The following is a 15,172-nucleotide window of genomic DNA, read 5'->3' on the forward strand; positions in this document are numbered from 1 at the left end:
GATACGATAGCTGTATTTCCAGAGTGTATATAAACGATACGATAGCTGTATTTCCAGAGTGTATATAAATGATACGATAGCTGTATTTCCAGAGTCTAAACGATACGATAGCAATATTTCCAGAGTCTATATTAACGATACGATAGCTGTATTTCCAGAGTCTAAACGATACGATAGCAATATTTCCAGAGTCTATATAAACGATACGATAGCTGTATTTCCAGAGTCTATATAAACGATACGATAGCTGTATTTCCAGAGTCTATATAAACGATACGATAGCTGTATTTCCAGAGTCTGTATAAACGATACGATAGCAATATTTCCAGAGTCTATATAAATGATACGATAGCTGTATTTCCAGAGTCTGCATAAACGATACGATAGCAATATTTCCAGTCTATTAATCCTGTATTTTTTGAACTGAAGATGTAGCCTTATTAACCCCATCAGAGCTGTAAGTCCTCCCTGTGTTTTAAAATGCCTGGTGGTGGCAAGAATAAAACAATAAATCAATAAGGAAGAGGTGTTAGGGGAGGTGCTTCAAGAGTACCAGCCCCTGAGTTGTAAAAATTGCCAAGTAGTAGCAAGAATAAAACCAAAAATATATCACTAAGGAGGAGATGTTGGGGGAGTCAGGGAATTGGAAGTACTGTGTAAGTTTGAATTAATCTGACTTTTTTTTTTTACAAAATGCCTGCATCTTTCTCCTTCTGCCTCTGTCTTTCTCCTTCTGCCTGCGTCTTTCTCCTTCTGCCTGTGTCTTTCTCCTTCTGCCTGTGTCTTTCTCCTCCTGCCTGTGTCTTTCTCCTTCTGCCTGCGTCTTTCTCCTTCTGCCTGTGTCTTTCTCCTTCTGCCTGTGTCTTTCTCCTCCTGCCTGTGTCTTTCTCCTTCTGCCTGTGTCTTTCTCCTTCTGCCTGTGACTTTCTCCTTCTGCCTGTGACTGTATCTCCTTTCTCTCCCCTTCCTGTCCTCCCTCTACTGTTCCACCTTTTCTTGATAGTTCCATAATTCTTTTGGGCCTACATTTCCCCCCTACTATCAGGCTAGACATTTGGTATTATGCCATGGATTGTTTAAGGCCCTGCCATTAACACTGCCCCATCCTTCCTTCCTCCCTATCCTCCCCTTCCTCCCTATCCTCCCCTTCCTCCCTATCCTCCCCTTCCTCCCTATCCTTCCTTCCTCCCTATCCTGCCTTCCTTCTTGTGCGTTAACACCAAACTGTTTCATGGCCAAAGCTGCTTCCATGCCAGTCTTGGTGCCATGTAGCCAGTGTGACTTGGTGCTGGTTCCCTGGTGCTGATTCATTGGTGCTTCCTGCTGTGACATGCTCTTAAATGCAGTGGCCAGGCATCTTGCACTGAATGGTTCCCTTACTTTGTTCATTTCTTGTTTGGGAAGATTTTTTTGAACTGTAGTAGCTTCCTCATGTAATGCAGACTTTGAAATAGTCTCCAGAATTACTTCAGTAGATATAGATAAATAGATATATGTAGATGGATAAAGCACTCAGGGAGTATGGTGAATTATCTTTAGGTGTATTAGCAGTGGTTACAGTTTCTGCCATTTTTCTAAATCTGGCCATCGTCTAAGTCGTTCAGTGGGTTAAGGTGGTGGTGTCTGATGCTTTGAATGTGTCAGGTGGTTGTGCTGCTGTGTTTACTGTAGGTGCCTGGTGGTGTAGTGGGTTAAGGTGATGCTGGCTGATGGAATGTCAGGTGGTTGTGCTGCTGTGTTTACTGTAGGTGCCTGGTGGTGTAGTGGGTTAAGGTGGTGTTGGCTGATGCTTTGTGTCAGGTGGTTGTGCTGCTGTGTTTACTGTAGGTGCCTGGTGGTGTAGTGGGTTAAGGTGGTGTTGGCTGATGCTTTGAATGTGTCAGGTGGTTGTGTTGCTGTGTTTACTGTAGGTGCCTGGTGGTGTAGTGGGTTAAGGTGGTGCTGGCTGATGGAATGTCAGGTGGTTGTGCTGCTGTGTTTACTGTAGGTGCCTGGTGGTGTAGTGGGTTAAGGTGGTGTTGGCTGATGCTTTGAATGTGTCAGGTGGTTGTGTTGCTGTGTTTACTGTAGGTGCCTGGTGGTGTAGTGGGTTAAGGTGGTGTTGGCTGATGCTTTGTGTCAGGTGGTTGTGCTGCTGTGTTTACTGTAGGTGCCTGGTGGTGTAGTGGGTTAAGGTGGTGTTGGCTGATGCTTCGTGTCAGGTGGTTGTGCTGCTGTGTTTATTGTAGGTGCCTGGTGGTGTAGTGGGTTAAGGTGGTCCAGCCAGATGTGCTTTGGAATATTAATAGGTCTGTTCATCTGTGGCAAAGCTAACAGGTCTAGAAGTGGTACTTTTTTTTCCCTCTCCAATGAAAGTGTAAATATCTGCTCTTGGAGAGCTTTGAGTGATTTTATGAAATACAAAGCTGCTCAGCCTGAACTTTTGTTGGTTTATCATGTCAGCCATTGCCTAAGCTGACTATTGGGTGCATTTCAGGTTGACTTTAAGGAAGCATTGTAGTGACTTATGAAATACAAAGTTGCTCAGCTTGAAATTTTGATTTGATTTGATAGGTCAGCTGTTGCATCAGCTGATTATTAAACAGTTGTCAGTTTTGGCCATAAGGAGGCATTTTAATACAAGTTTCACATTCTGAGTTTGAAAGAGAAACTTAAATATTGACTGCAGTCTGTGCAGATAGGCTCTTGTTGTTTAGGTACAGAATTTAAACTTGTGATCTTGAGTTTAGGTAATCCAGTTGGCTGGTGTTTGAAGGTTAGGTGTGTGTGTGTGTGTGTGTGTGTGTGTGTGTGATTAGGTCAGTGGGTGTAGGTGTAGAGTAGGTTAGTGGGTGTAGGTGTAGAGTAGGTTAGTGGGTGTTGGTGTAGATAAAAACATAACTAATGTGTTGTTGTATTTGCAGGAAACAGATGGTATCCAACAAGATCTATGAAGATATCAAGATGGCAAGATGAAGCCAGCTGGGTAAAGAAGCCAGCTGGGTAGAAGAATATGTTATTGGTAATGTGTTAAAACTGCATCTCAATCATTTTGCTTTAACTTGGCCTTAAAATACCTTGCTAGTCATGAAGAAGTGCTGTGGAAAGGTTTCAACGACCTAAAATTACCATCTTTGAATCGTGTTTAGCTATACTGTATTAGATCAAAATTAGTGATGTTAGTCATGCAGTGCAGTGGAAAGGTTGTAGAGCCAGTGATTGTGTCTTTGCTACTGAACTAAGTTAAGTCAGCTGTCAAAGGATATGTCTTGGCCAAGTTTAAGTGAAAGAACTGTAGTTGTGCGTACAGCAAGTCCTCGTTTATGCTAGTCATGAAGAAGTGCTGTTTTCATGTACGTTAAATCCCAGTAATTGTCATTGTGTTCCCTGGCTGGTTTATATGGTAGTGCTGAAGTGATGTATTTTGTGGCCAGGAGAACAGGAACATGTTGGTCTGCTGGCTGCATTGGCCCTTATCCTGTTGTCCACCATTTTACTTTATGGGATGATAGAAAGGTATTAGACTAGTAACCAAGGAGACTCGTGTACACCACCATCCTTGGAGGATAAGGGAGGGCATTGGGGCATGTTTTGTTTGATGGCATTGTGAATTGAAGTACGTTGTTGATCAACCCCAGTCTGCCTGGCCAAGCAGACCCATCAACCACAGGCAAGCAACAGCCTTGCCACCTCATTTAGTGAATCAGTGTTCCCCTGTGGCAGACAGAGCCCTGCAACGGCAAGGTGCGTTGAATAGTGTGGAGGTTTGGTTCCTGGATGGATGCTGCATTTGCATAATCCAGTTAACGTGAGCACCATAGCAGGCCCCTCATCACCCCATTATTTGGTGATATGGTTACCACCCAACATTGTTAAAGTGTGTATAATAATAATAATTTCCTTTCCTCCTCTTGGGTAAGCTCTTTCTTATTTGAGTCAGTTTTATCATATCCAAATTTGACCATAATTGTGGCTTCAAACGGGTGTCCTGGCTTTACCAATTAGTGCAGTGCTGGGAACAAAACTGATGCAGTATAAGAATGCAGCCACAAGTACTTAGTGTGTGTGTTGTGAAATGATTGGTGATGGAAACTACCATGTATGACAAATTTGACAGTTCTCAGTGCTGTACCAACTGAAACTAGAGTAAATAACTCATTGCAGGTGTTGTCAAAGATAGCGGTGGTGTTAAACCTGACAGTGTATGACATTACAAAGCAGTGTGATAAGGTTTTTAAGTTTTGGAGTGGAATTATGGTAAATATTCCTTTATCACACAACACCATGCAACACCACTTGTCAGACATCAACTGATTCACTTTTGAATGATTTATTCACTTTTGACTGAAGCATGATTGTTGGTAGGCAGCAGTCTTAGTGTAATTCTAATAGATCATTTGCATCAGTGTTAAACCACTGTGCAATCTATTTTTGAGCAGATATAAACCACCACCATCATCGTCCATTTTTTTTCACACACACACATGTACTTAAGTATTTCATCACTGAGATTGCAATATTTCTGCAAGATTATAGTAATGCAGACTGGCAGTAATTGTACGTATCATAAAATGTCATAAAATAAACTGTGTAATCAGTGCACAGTATGTGAAGTGTAGCATCACGTATGGGTTGGTTATATGGTTACCATCCAGCATTGTAAATGGTTTTCTGGCTTACAGAAAGCCATTAGGCATGTTACTCAAAGTCATTAGGCATTTACTCAATGTAAAGCCACCTGAAAAGGAAGGAGTAATAAAAATTGACAGGAAAGATGTGAGAAACAGGGAGAGAGGAGGACAGAAACAAAAGTACTGGAGATAGTGGGCAGTGCTACATCAAGGAGTGGATGGTGGTTGCTGAAAGATGTAAATATTCATGTTCAGTAATGTAGTTTTTACGTAAATAAATGAATGCATAATTACTGTCCCTTGCAACTTACTGATTGATGTTAAATATGAATAGAACTGCTAAGTGTTTTAGAACAAGGGGACATACACAAGATGAAGAAAGGAAATGTGAAAGAAACACATCTTGGTTAGTAGCGATTATTGTACTGATCCTTGAGTTAAGAGATGAGATAAATGGTAGTGTTAGCAATGGTAAATAGGATGCCTGAAGCCAGCTAGTTAGCCCAGACAACAAAGCTTGTGTCAAAAGCATGTCTAAACCATGAGAATTAAGACAGCCACAGAAATGCTTTATTAAAAGGTCAAATTTATCAAAACTTCCAAAAGGACACAAGAACTTCGAATTTAAGAGGTTGCACTGTATATCAAGTGAGTGGATGATCACAGTCACCTACCACCTGCAGGACTAGTAACCAAGGAGACACATGAAAGCAAGCCTCCTGTACCTGTACAGTGTATTGCTATAGCACATTGATATGACTAGTAGCCATAACCAAGGAGACTGCCACCTCATGAAGGCAACTTTCTCCATTGTCTGTTAAATTTGTTATAGCATGTTATCAAACCTGACAGATCCCTGTTCCCTTTTGTCTCACTTGATGGCAGTGTGTTGTGTGATTGGAGGGTCGATACGACTAGTAACCAAGGGTGATTGTATCTAGGACTGGTGGTGGTACTGTCAAAGCTGAGGGAGTGTGGCCATGTGTGGATTACCACTAGGGTGTGGGAAGGAATTACAACTTGTTCAGTGTTGGTGAGAGGCTGTGTATGTGGTGTTAGAGGTAGACTGAAAAATGCTGACATGGTGTGTGCAGTGTGTGGGGGGGAGCATATGGAGATTTCAGGCATGAAAGGATTAGTCTTGCTGTTGAGTGTTTTTTTTTTTTTTTTTCGTTTTTAAAGGCTCCAACATGCTTGCATGTGTCAGCCTTGGTCACCTAATGGCGGCTCTCCATGCTGCACGATCCATTGCAGCCTCCCTGTTCAGTCCCTTAACCCTAAGGTCACACTTAATGACCTCGTCCCATGTCTTTCTCGGTCTACCCCTCATAACCCCACCCCCAATATTAACACTTCTCACCTTCCTCACCCAACTATCATCCCCCATCCTCTCCACATGTCCAAACCACCTCAATCTACCTCTCCTCATCACAACACCAATACACTCCAGTCCCATCCTACCTCTCAACTCTTCCATTGTAAACCCAGCCCCTCCAGGCCTTGGACGCAGGGACGCACTGCACATCCACCTAATCATTGTCATTTCTGTACGTCTGAGCCGGCGAATGTCTTCCTCCTTCACTGCCCAGGTCTCACTGCCATACAGCATTACACTCCTAACACACGCTGCATACAAAGACCCCTTAGCACGTAGGGAGAGCCCCCTCAATGTCAGGAGAGGCAAGAGCTCCCTGAACTTCTTCCAACCACTTCTCACCCTAGCCACAGAGCTAGCTCCAGCCCCACCTCCAGCACACAACATGTCTCCTAAATAACAAAACTCTTCCACACACTCAAGAGATTCACCAGCAAGTTCAATTCTTTCACGTCTGACGATTTTTTTTTTTTTTTTTTTTAAAGGACATGTTATGTGCTGGAGGTGGAGCTGGTGTTAGCTGTGTGGCTAGGATAAGGAGTGGCTGGAGGAAGTTCAGGGAGCTGTTGCCTCCTGACATTGAGAGGGCTCTCCCTCAGTGCTAAAGGATCTTTGTATGTGGCACGTGAGACCTGGGCAGTGAAGGATGAGGATGTTCATAGGCTTAAACATACAATAATGACAATACCTGTGGAGCATATGCCGATATAATCGCAGCTATCTTTCTTCCCAACGGAATTTTCACTACCAATAACCTATCGCTTACTCAAAACATTCATAACATATTCCACCCATTTCTCCGCAACCATCACACCAACACCTCCATATCCGTCTGTCCCCCCCTGCCAAAACAACTTATAGCAACAGTCCTTCCCAACAATCTTTCTGGCTGATCCACCTCTGTACCGGACTTCCTGCCAACACGCCACATCCACCCACCTCCTACTGAATGCCTCAACGACTTCCCCTGCTCTTCCCCTCAAACTTCCCACATTCCATGAACCCACCCTCATCCCCATGGTTGATTTACTGTCCTCAGGCTTGCTTTGAAACTTATTTTGTTTTGTCATCTTCAGTGTTAATAAAGGGGGACAGACACAGCACAGGTCCCACTCACTGCACAGTCCCAGGTCCAGGCAATGGATTTGGGACCCCTAGCCCACCAGCTTACCAGTGGCTGTGGTATTGGCCTCGGGGCACCCTGCCAGGACAGCTGCAGGGACACCCTCCAAGCGCGTCTTGGCACTGCAACTATCCCGCCATTATACACCCACTGATAGGGCAGCCTCCTGGGGCGCTACTCCCAGGTTCGGGCCCCTCTCTATTGGGCGTAAGCGGCAGCCTGAGAACCGCAATGCCCTGTACCCTCTAGCACAGGCCTGAGCCCCATCTCACCCTGGACCCATGATCTATGCCGGCGGAACCCCCGCCACGCCTCCCCCCAGAAGTCCGCCACTAGGTAACGGGGGCGAAGTTTTCTGGCCGCATGCCCTTGCTGGCGCCAACCCCTGTAACGTAGTGGGATACGTTGTATGAAATGTAAAGTGCATGTGGTGTAGTGCATAGATAGAGGAAATGTTTGGGAGAGTATGCTGGTCTACTCTCCATGTTACTGTCACACTGAAAAGGTCAGCAAAGGGGGATGGTTAGATAGCTAGTGAAACAGGAGCTCCAGCTCTTCCTATCACCAGCATTCCCATTCCCCTCGGGAGTACTACCCTGTTCGTCCCGTGCTACGGCCTCCTTCTGTGTGTGGATAGTTATGCCTGTGTTGTGGTATCAGGATTTCAGGGGCTTGAATGATGTGTGGGGATGTGGCCCATTAGGCATGCCATTGAGACTTTGAGTAGTTCTCGTTATTCTTAAAGTAGTTATTATTATTACTATTATTATTATTTGTGGTAGGTGGGGGCGCTCACCATCCACTCACTCGATGTAGCACTGTTCTCGGGTGTCTGCCCTTTCCTCTCCTCCATCCTTCTTTCCTTCTATTCTCTTCTGTCTTTTTTTCCTTCATTCTTTCCTTGTCCTTCTGCCTCTGGGTGACTTTACATTCCCTCTTCTGTCTTTCCTTCATTCTTTCCCCTTCCTTCAGCCTGTGGGTGACTACACTGAGTGACAAGTCAAATGGTTTCCTGTGCACCAGGAAACCATTTACTATGCTGGGTTGTAACCATATAACCAAATTTTGGCGCCTGGTGATTTAGTGGGTAATTGTGATGTTCCAATTGGATTGAGCCGGTGAAGGTTTATATCCAAGGGATGGTTGGGGTTGATTGCTTATGTAATGCCACTCAGGGATGAGTGAGGCTGGTCACTCTCATCTTAAATGTCGGGACCAATTACCTAGCCCCGTGCTCCTATGCTCCACATGGGGCAATGTAGGATTGGATGATGGATAATGGATGAATTATTATTGAAAACATCTTGCATTTGGTATTGCCAAGTTATTTAACTCATGTTGTCTCCAGATGATAATGTTCTTGCTGCCAACAAGCTACTTTTGTTAATTAAGGTTTGAAAGGAAAGAACTAATGTATAGTATATTTTCAGGTGTGTGAGTTGACTGAGCCATGGAAACCGCCTACAGAGAGGGAGCAGGGGGGGAGAAGAAAGCCAAATTAATACCAACCAGCTGCCACGTTAATACCAGCCAGCTGCCTGGACAGGAAACCAGAAGTTCCCTTTCTCCTATGGTCCACCATCCTCCTCATTTGGCATAGGGAGTTGAGGGAGAAGGAATGGGAGACTGAGGATAAGGTAGGAATGGAGAGGTATATGAGAGGGGGGGATCAGTGAAATGGCGGGAGACAGGGTTATTAAAGTACTTATTATTATTACTATTATTATTATTTTTGGTAGGTGGGAGCGCTCACCATCCACTCACTCGATGTAGAGCTGCTCTCGGGGGTCTGCCCTTTCCTCTCCTCCATCCTTCTTTCCTTCCATCCTCTTCTCTCTTTCTTTCCTTAATTCTTTCTTCATCCTTCTGCTTACAGGTGACTTTACACCCCCTCTTCTGTCTTTCTTTCCTTCATTCTTTCCCCTTCCTTCTGCCTGTGGGTGACTCTACACTGAGTGACAAGCCAAATGGTTTCCTGTACACCAGGGAAACATTTACTGTGCTGGATGGTAATCATATAACGAAATTTTTGTGCCTTGTGACTTGGTGGGTAATTGTGATGTTCCAGTTGGATTGAGCTGGTGAAGGTTTATATCCAAGGGGTGGTTGGAGTTTATTGCTCACGTAATGCCATTCAGGGATGAGTGAGGCTGGTCACTGTCATCTTAAATGTTAGGACCAGCTTGCCTCATTGGCCGGTGTAGGATTGGATGATGGATGATTTATTATCATTATTATTATTATTATTATTATTATTATTATTATAATAATATAACTTGGAATGTAAGGGGAGAAAATGATGAGGTGAAAGAGAGAGAGATTGTCCAGGTGCTTGAGGATGCGAAAGTGGATGTATGTGGAATAACTAAAACAAAATAGAGAGGAGAAAGTGTGAGAGAATGGGAGTATGGATGGGGTATATGTGCTGGAGTAGGTGAGAATGAGAGGGCAAAGGAAGGAGTATGTATAGTTGTGAGTAAAAGATGGAAGAGGAGCATAAGACAGTATGGATCAGTTGGATCAAGGATTGTGTGGGTAAAGTTGAAAGTTGGAATACAAATGTGGGCGATTGTGTGTGTGTATGCGCCAACGCAAGATCGTGCTAGAAGAGTGAGAGAAGAGTTCTGGACAAATGTAGAAGTGTGCATGGAAAAGTTTGGAAGGAATGAGAGAGTGTTTTTGATTGGTGATATGAATGGTAAAGTTGGGAATGTGAAGGTGGATGGAATAGTTGGTGAGTGGGGTGTGCCTGCTGAGGTAGATGAGAATGGGAGTGCGGTAGTGGACATTTGTGCTGGGAGGGGGTTTTTGATAGCCAATACCCTCGTCAGGCATAAAATGATCCACAGGTATACATGGCGAGTGATGAGAAGGGTGGGTGGTGAACTGAGTGAAAGGAAGGCAATGATTGATTATGTGTGTGTGGATGAAAGGATGCGAAGATGTATATTGAGTCAAGAGTTTATAGAGGTTGGGGGAGTGGACTTTCTGACCACTACTTGGTGGTGGCCAGAATTAAAGTTCAAGTAAGATGGAGGAATAGAAGAAGGGAAAGACGAGAGGAAGGAGTAGTTGCAAGGAGAGTGGAAAGGTTACAAGAGGATGAGAAAAAGGCAGAGTGTAAGAGAGAAGTGGAGGAACGATTGGGCAAATATGAATTGGAGCAGATGGGGGACGTGGAAGGTGTGTGTAGAATATTTACAGAAGGAATATGTGCAGCATGTGATGTGGTGTGTGGAAGGAAGAGAAGACGGAGGGGGGTGCAAGGAACAGCGTGGTGGACTGAAGAGGTGAAACGGGCTGTGGCACAAAAGAAGAAAGCATGCAATGAATGGATGAGAAATAGGGGCGTGGAAGAAGTTGAGAGGCGGAAGAGAGAGTTATATGTAGAAAGAAAGAGAGAGGTGAAAAGATTAGTACGAGAGAGTAAGAAGAGAGTGGATGAGGAATTTGGAAGGAATTTGAGTGTAAAGTGGAGGGACTGTAAGAAAATGTTCTGGAAAGAGGTGAAAAGAGTAAGACAGGGTGGAAGTGAAGTTAGCAGGGGAGTGAAAGATAAAAATGGTAGATTACTAGTGGAGAAGGGAGAAAAAGTGAGCAGATGGAGAGAATACTTTAAGGAATTGTTGAACGTGGAGGATGGAAGTAATGCGAGTATAAGTGGCTGGGAGAAGGAGGGAGGTGAGAAGACATGAAGAAATCAGTAGGACAGAAGTTGTGGAAGCAATGAAGAAAGTTAAATCAGGGAAAGCCCCAGGAATTGATGGAGTGTGTGGTGAAATGCTGAAGCATGGGGGAGAGATAGTAGTAGAATGGATGTGGAAGATGTGCAGATTGGCCTGGGAGGAAGGTAGAGTCCCAGAGGATTAGAAGTCGGGTATAATTATTCCCTTGTACAAAGGAAAAGGGGAAAAAGAAGTGTGTGGTAATCATAGGGTCATTTGTCTTCTTAGTATAATAGGAAAAGTGTATGGTAGGATACTTATTGACAGAGTTAGAGAAAGAACAGAGAAATTAGTTGGAGAAGAACAGGGAGGCTTTAGGAAGGGAAGAGGTTGTGTAGATCAGATATTCATTCTCATATCTTTAGTGGAAAAGTTTTTAGAGAAGGGAAAGAAATTGTATGCGGCTTTCATGGATTTGGAGAAAGCATATGACAGGGTGGATAGACTAGGATTGTGGAAAGTGTTAAGAATATATGGAGTAGATGGGAAGTTGTTGAATGCTGTGAAGAGTATGTACGATGGTGCGAAGGCTGCAGTGCATGTGGATGGTGAACTAAGTGATTTTTTCTCTTTGAAAGTTGGGTTGAAACAGGGATGTGTCATGTCTCCATGGTTGTTCAATCTGTACATGGATGGGGTAATAAAAGAGGTACAAGGTAGGGTAGTTGATGTTGGAGTGGCCCTGGTGAGAGAGGATAGTGTTTGGAAACTCCCTGCACTGTTGTTTGCAGATGATACTGTGTTGTTGGGTGAAGTCGAAGGGGAGCTGCAAGGCTTGGTGGATGAGTTTGAGAGAGTGTATAAGAAACGGAATCTAAAGGTGAATGTAGGGAAGAGTAAAGTGATGGTCTTTGAGAGAGGTGAAGTCAGTGAATGTACAGCGAGGTTGGATGGTGAGGAATTGGAAAATATGAGTACGTTTAAGTACTTGGGTAGTGTGATGAGTAAGGATGGAGGTTTGGAGGGTGAAGTGCTTGAAAGGGTACAGCAGGGAAGAAAGGTTGCTGGTTCTTTGAAAGCAGTGATAAGAAACAGGGAAGTGAGCATGGAAGTGAAAAAGTTACTACATGACAGTATTGTGATACCAACTCTAACGTACGGAAGTGAAGCTTGGATGTTGTTGGAAGGACACAAGTCAAGAGTGAGAGCCGTGGAAATGAGTTATTTAAGAGGAGCCTGTGGAGTCACATGGAGAGACAGGCTGACGAATGAGGATATAAAGGAGCGTTGCGGTGTTGATGTGGATGTGATTGGAAGCGTTATGAGGAACACACTGAGGTGGTTTGGCCATGTGGAGAGGATGGAGGGTGAAAGACTGACGAAGAGAGTGTATGTGAGTGAGATGGAGGGGGAAAGAGGGAGGGGGAGGCCGAGGATGAGATGGAGAGATGGGGTGGAGAGGTATATGAGGGAGGGGGGTGTGAGTTGAGAGCAGGGGAGTGAAATGGCGGGGGACGGGGGCTTGGAGGCGATTTGTTTGTGGCCACCCCAAACGGGATGGAGGCGTCTGGCAATAGATAGATAGATAGATAGATTATTATTATTATTATTATAACTAGTTAAAGTACCTCATCTTACATGGGGGGAAAAGTGCAGGATTTTTTTTTTTCTTTTGGCTGTGACATCTTTTATTTTGCCAAAGGGACCTGTAGTATGGGGCCTTCTGCTGATGTCATGTAGTTTATACTTGCTACCACCAGACTGTTTTATTCATATTAGGAGACAGCCCTCTCTGTGAAGAAATTAAGTCTATGTACAACCCCGTTTCCTACTACCTATTTATCTAAACTGCTATCTTTTCATATTCAGTCTTGAGTAGTAACAAAAGAGTAACACAAGAATAATACTAGTCGTTAAGAATTATGTAAATAATGCAGAACCATAGGATTGTCATGTTCTGCTGCAGTCCACAATCTTCCTTTCTGGGAATAAGGAAGTACATGAGGGACTATTACCAGGGAATTGAGCCAGACAAATGATGTCAAATGGATTTGTTCATATTTGTTCTCGTGTACTAGTAGCTGTAGTAGTTGCAACCCCAGGCCCATCAGAATATGAATTCAGTGGATGGCAGGCTGAGTTACCCTTCTGTAGTCCACCTTTCTCCTGTTGGGGGATAGGGAAGGCAATCTCCCCCCTTTCATCCTAGTAGTGCCACTCCAGCACCAATACATTAAGGGTTAACTAAGATCTGTATTGAACACCTCCACAGACAAAGAGTTAAATTATCAACAGACCTGAGATTATCTCCTAAAAACCTGCCACCTTTTCAGGGGCTGCCTGTGAAACTTGTGTTGATGTTTCCGTTGTTGCTGTGTTGGTGTTACCACTGCCGACGGGGTTAGTGATGCTGCGATGGGGTTAGTGATCCTGCGATTGATGTCGATGCTGTGATGGGGTTAGTGATCCTGCGATTGATGTCGATGCTGCGATGGGGTTAGTGATGCTGCGATTGATGTCGATGCTGCGATGGGCAACAATGCTACATTGGGGTTGGTGCTGCAGGCTCCTTGTGACACAGTGGCCTTTACCCTGTGGGGAAATTAACTGGTCAGAAGAGGTTACCCTAGGCCATCTGTCTTCAAATCTTATCTGCTGCTACTACTACACCTACCACTACAACTACAGCTATTACCGCCCTTCTGAAAAGTGAGTTAGAAAATTTTTGGTTTGTCCACCTTGACTTGGCAAAGATTTGTGTCATTTGCAGGCCAATCCCCAAAGCCCTGAAGCATAGTAAGACAAGGATGGCAATACTATGACTTTCCATCCTTTCTAAATCACTCTTAGCCAAGTTGAGATGTACAGAGTATTACAGTTGCTCCCCTACTTATGAAATTTTAATTGAGAATTCCTCACCCCATCCTTGGGTGGGAAAAGGAGGCAGAGCTGTTGATAATGATAATGCCTAATGATGAGAGCTAATGATAATGCCTATAGTAGGGTCAAATAAAAAAGTCCCGTGACCGTGGCTTTGAAAGGAAGGTTTTATTATATTTTCATGATCTTTAGATGTTAATTAAACATTTTAGCTCCCATGTCCCTCTCAAAATGGTGGGCTAACTCTGGTAGAGGAGAAATTCCAAGATGGCTGACATTCAATGATAAGCAAAAAAGGCAAAAACAAAATATCACATACTTCCTTAAAATTATGACTCAAAGCCAAGGATAAATTAATGTTGAAAATTACATTTTTACTGACTTACGAATATATGATATTGAGATGTAACGTCATATTTGGATTATAACATCATTTTTGCATTTTTTCATCAAAGGCATCTGATCAGGTTGAAACCGGTGTCAAATGAAATCATCTGTCATAAAGAAGCAAAATATACAATTGATTTGTGTGTGTGTGTGTGTGTGTGTGTGAGTGCTTACATGTGTTATATTTCCAAGATTACTTGATCTTGAACACAGGCCATATTGCAATTAATTTCAGACATATTACATTATAAAAAGTTCAAATAAATATTTACATTTATAGATGAATATGTACTTATTATTAACAAGTCACACGAAAGGCAAGATTCACCTAAATATCCTCATCTGAGTCAGTTGACTGTCCAAACTCACTTTGGCCATCATCAGTTTCACTGCCACTTTCCTCGCCATCACAATCTGTTCGTCTTCTCTGTGGATCCCTGTCTTCTCTAGCAGCACACTGAGCTTGCTGTATCAGAGGTGGAAGGGTGTGACGAATTGGTCGACACCTCCCACTCCTTAGTTCCCAACCATGGGAAATAGGAGATGGGTGGTCTTTGTTTCTGAAATGTATCTGACAGGAAGTGATGTAGTTGGTTCTCTGTAAATGGTTTGTTAGCGAATCCTGGTCAGGTGGAAGAGTGACGGTACTTTTCCTCTTTTGTTTCCTCCACTTTGATGCCCTTGCTTGTCCACATGAGATGCCAGCACTTTCTCCATATATTTTTGTCAACACAAATGTTTCCATTTCCCTTTTAGTGTCATCGTCCAGATTTAAACACTTTCCTACATTCACCAAAAGTTCTCGGGCTTCAGGGTCTTCAAAAAGCTTCTTCATGACTGATTTTTTGCCATGGCCGTAAAAGCCAGAAGTGTGATCGCTGCCTGTGATGATGTGAGCAGCTATGATGACCTTTGCAATTTCTGGCTCAAGCATGTTTCGACAGCTGATGTGAGCTCTCTTTCGCTTTATGTATAGTTCACCTTGGATATCATGAGAAACAAACGCTGCTAGAACATAGACATCCGTGTCTTCACTGTCAACAATGACAGGTGCTGTGCTGCCATTGCTGCGCAGCTTGGCATATGCAGAAAATATCATTGTGTCTGCCTCTGCATGGGAAAATGCAAAGTC

The 15,172-nt window shown here is 43.6% G+C and overlaps 1 protein-coding gene across 1 annotated transcript in view; it reads left to right on the forward strand.

The window, feature by feature from the left end:
- The window catches only part of LOC145390056 (protein prune homolog 2-like), a 38,030-nt gene extending 23,761 nt beyond the window's left edge, over positions 1-14,269 (forward strand). The window contains exon 6 of the mRNA XM_080265132.1: positions 14,254-14,269. Coding sequence (XP_080121258.1) covers positions 14,254-14,269 — 16 coding nt within the window. The remainder of the gene's footprint in view (positions 1-14,253) is intronic.
- Positions 14,270-15,172: the final 903 nt, after the last annotated feature.

Source organism: Coenobita brevimanus, unplaced genomic scaffold, assembly GCF_032717465.1.
Source record: "Coenobita brevimanus isolate Jiangsu-jjx unplaced genomic scaffold, ASM3271746v2 jjx.HiC_scaffold_2778, whole genome shotgun sequence".
Classification (NCBI taxonomy): Eukaryota; Metazoa; Arthropoda; class Malacostraca; order Decapoda; family Coenobitidae; genus Coenobita; species Coenobita brevimanus.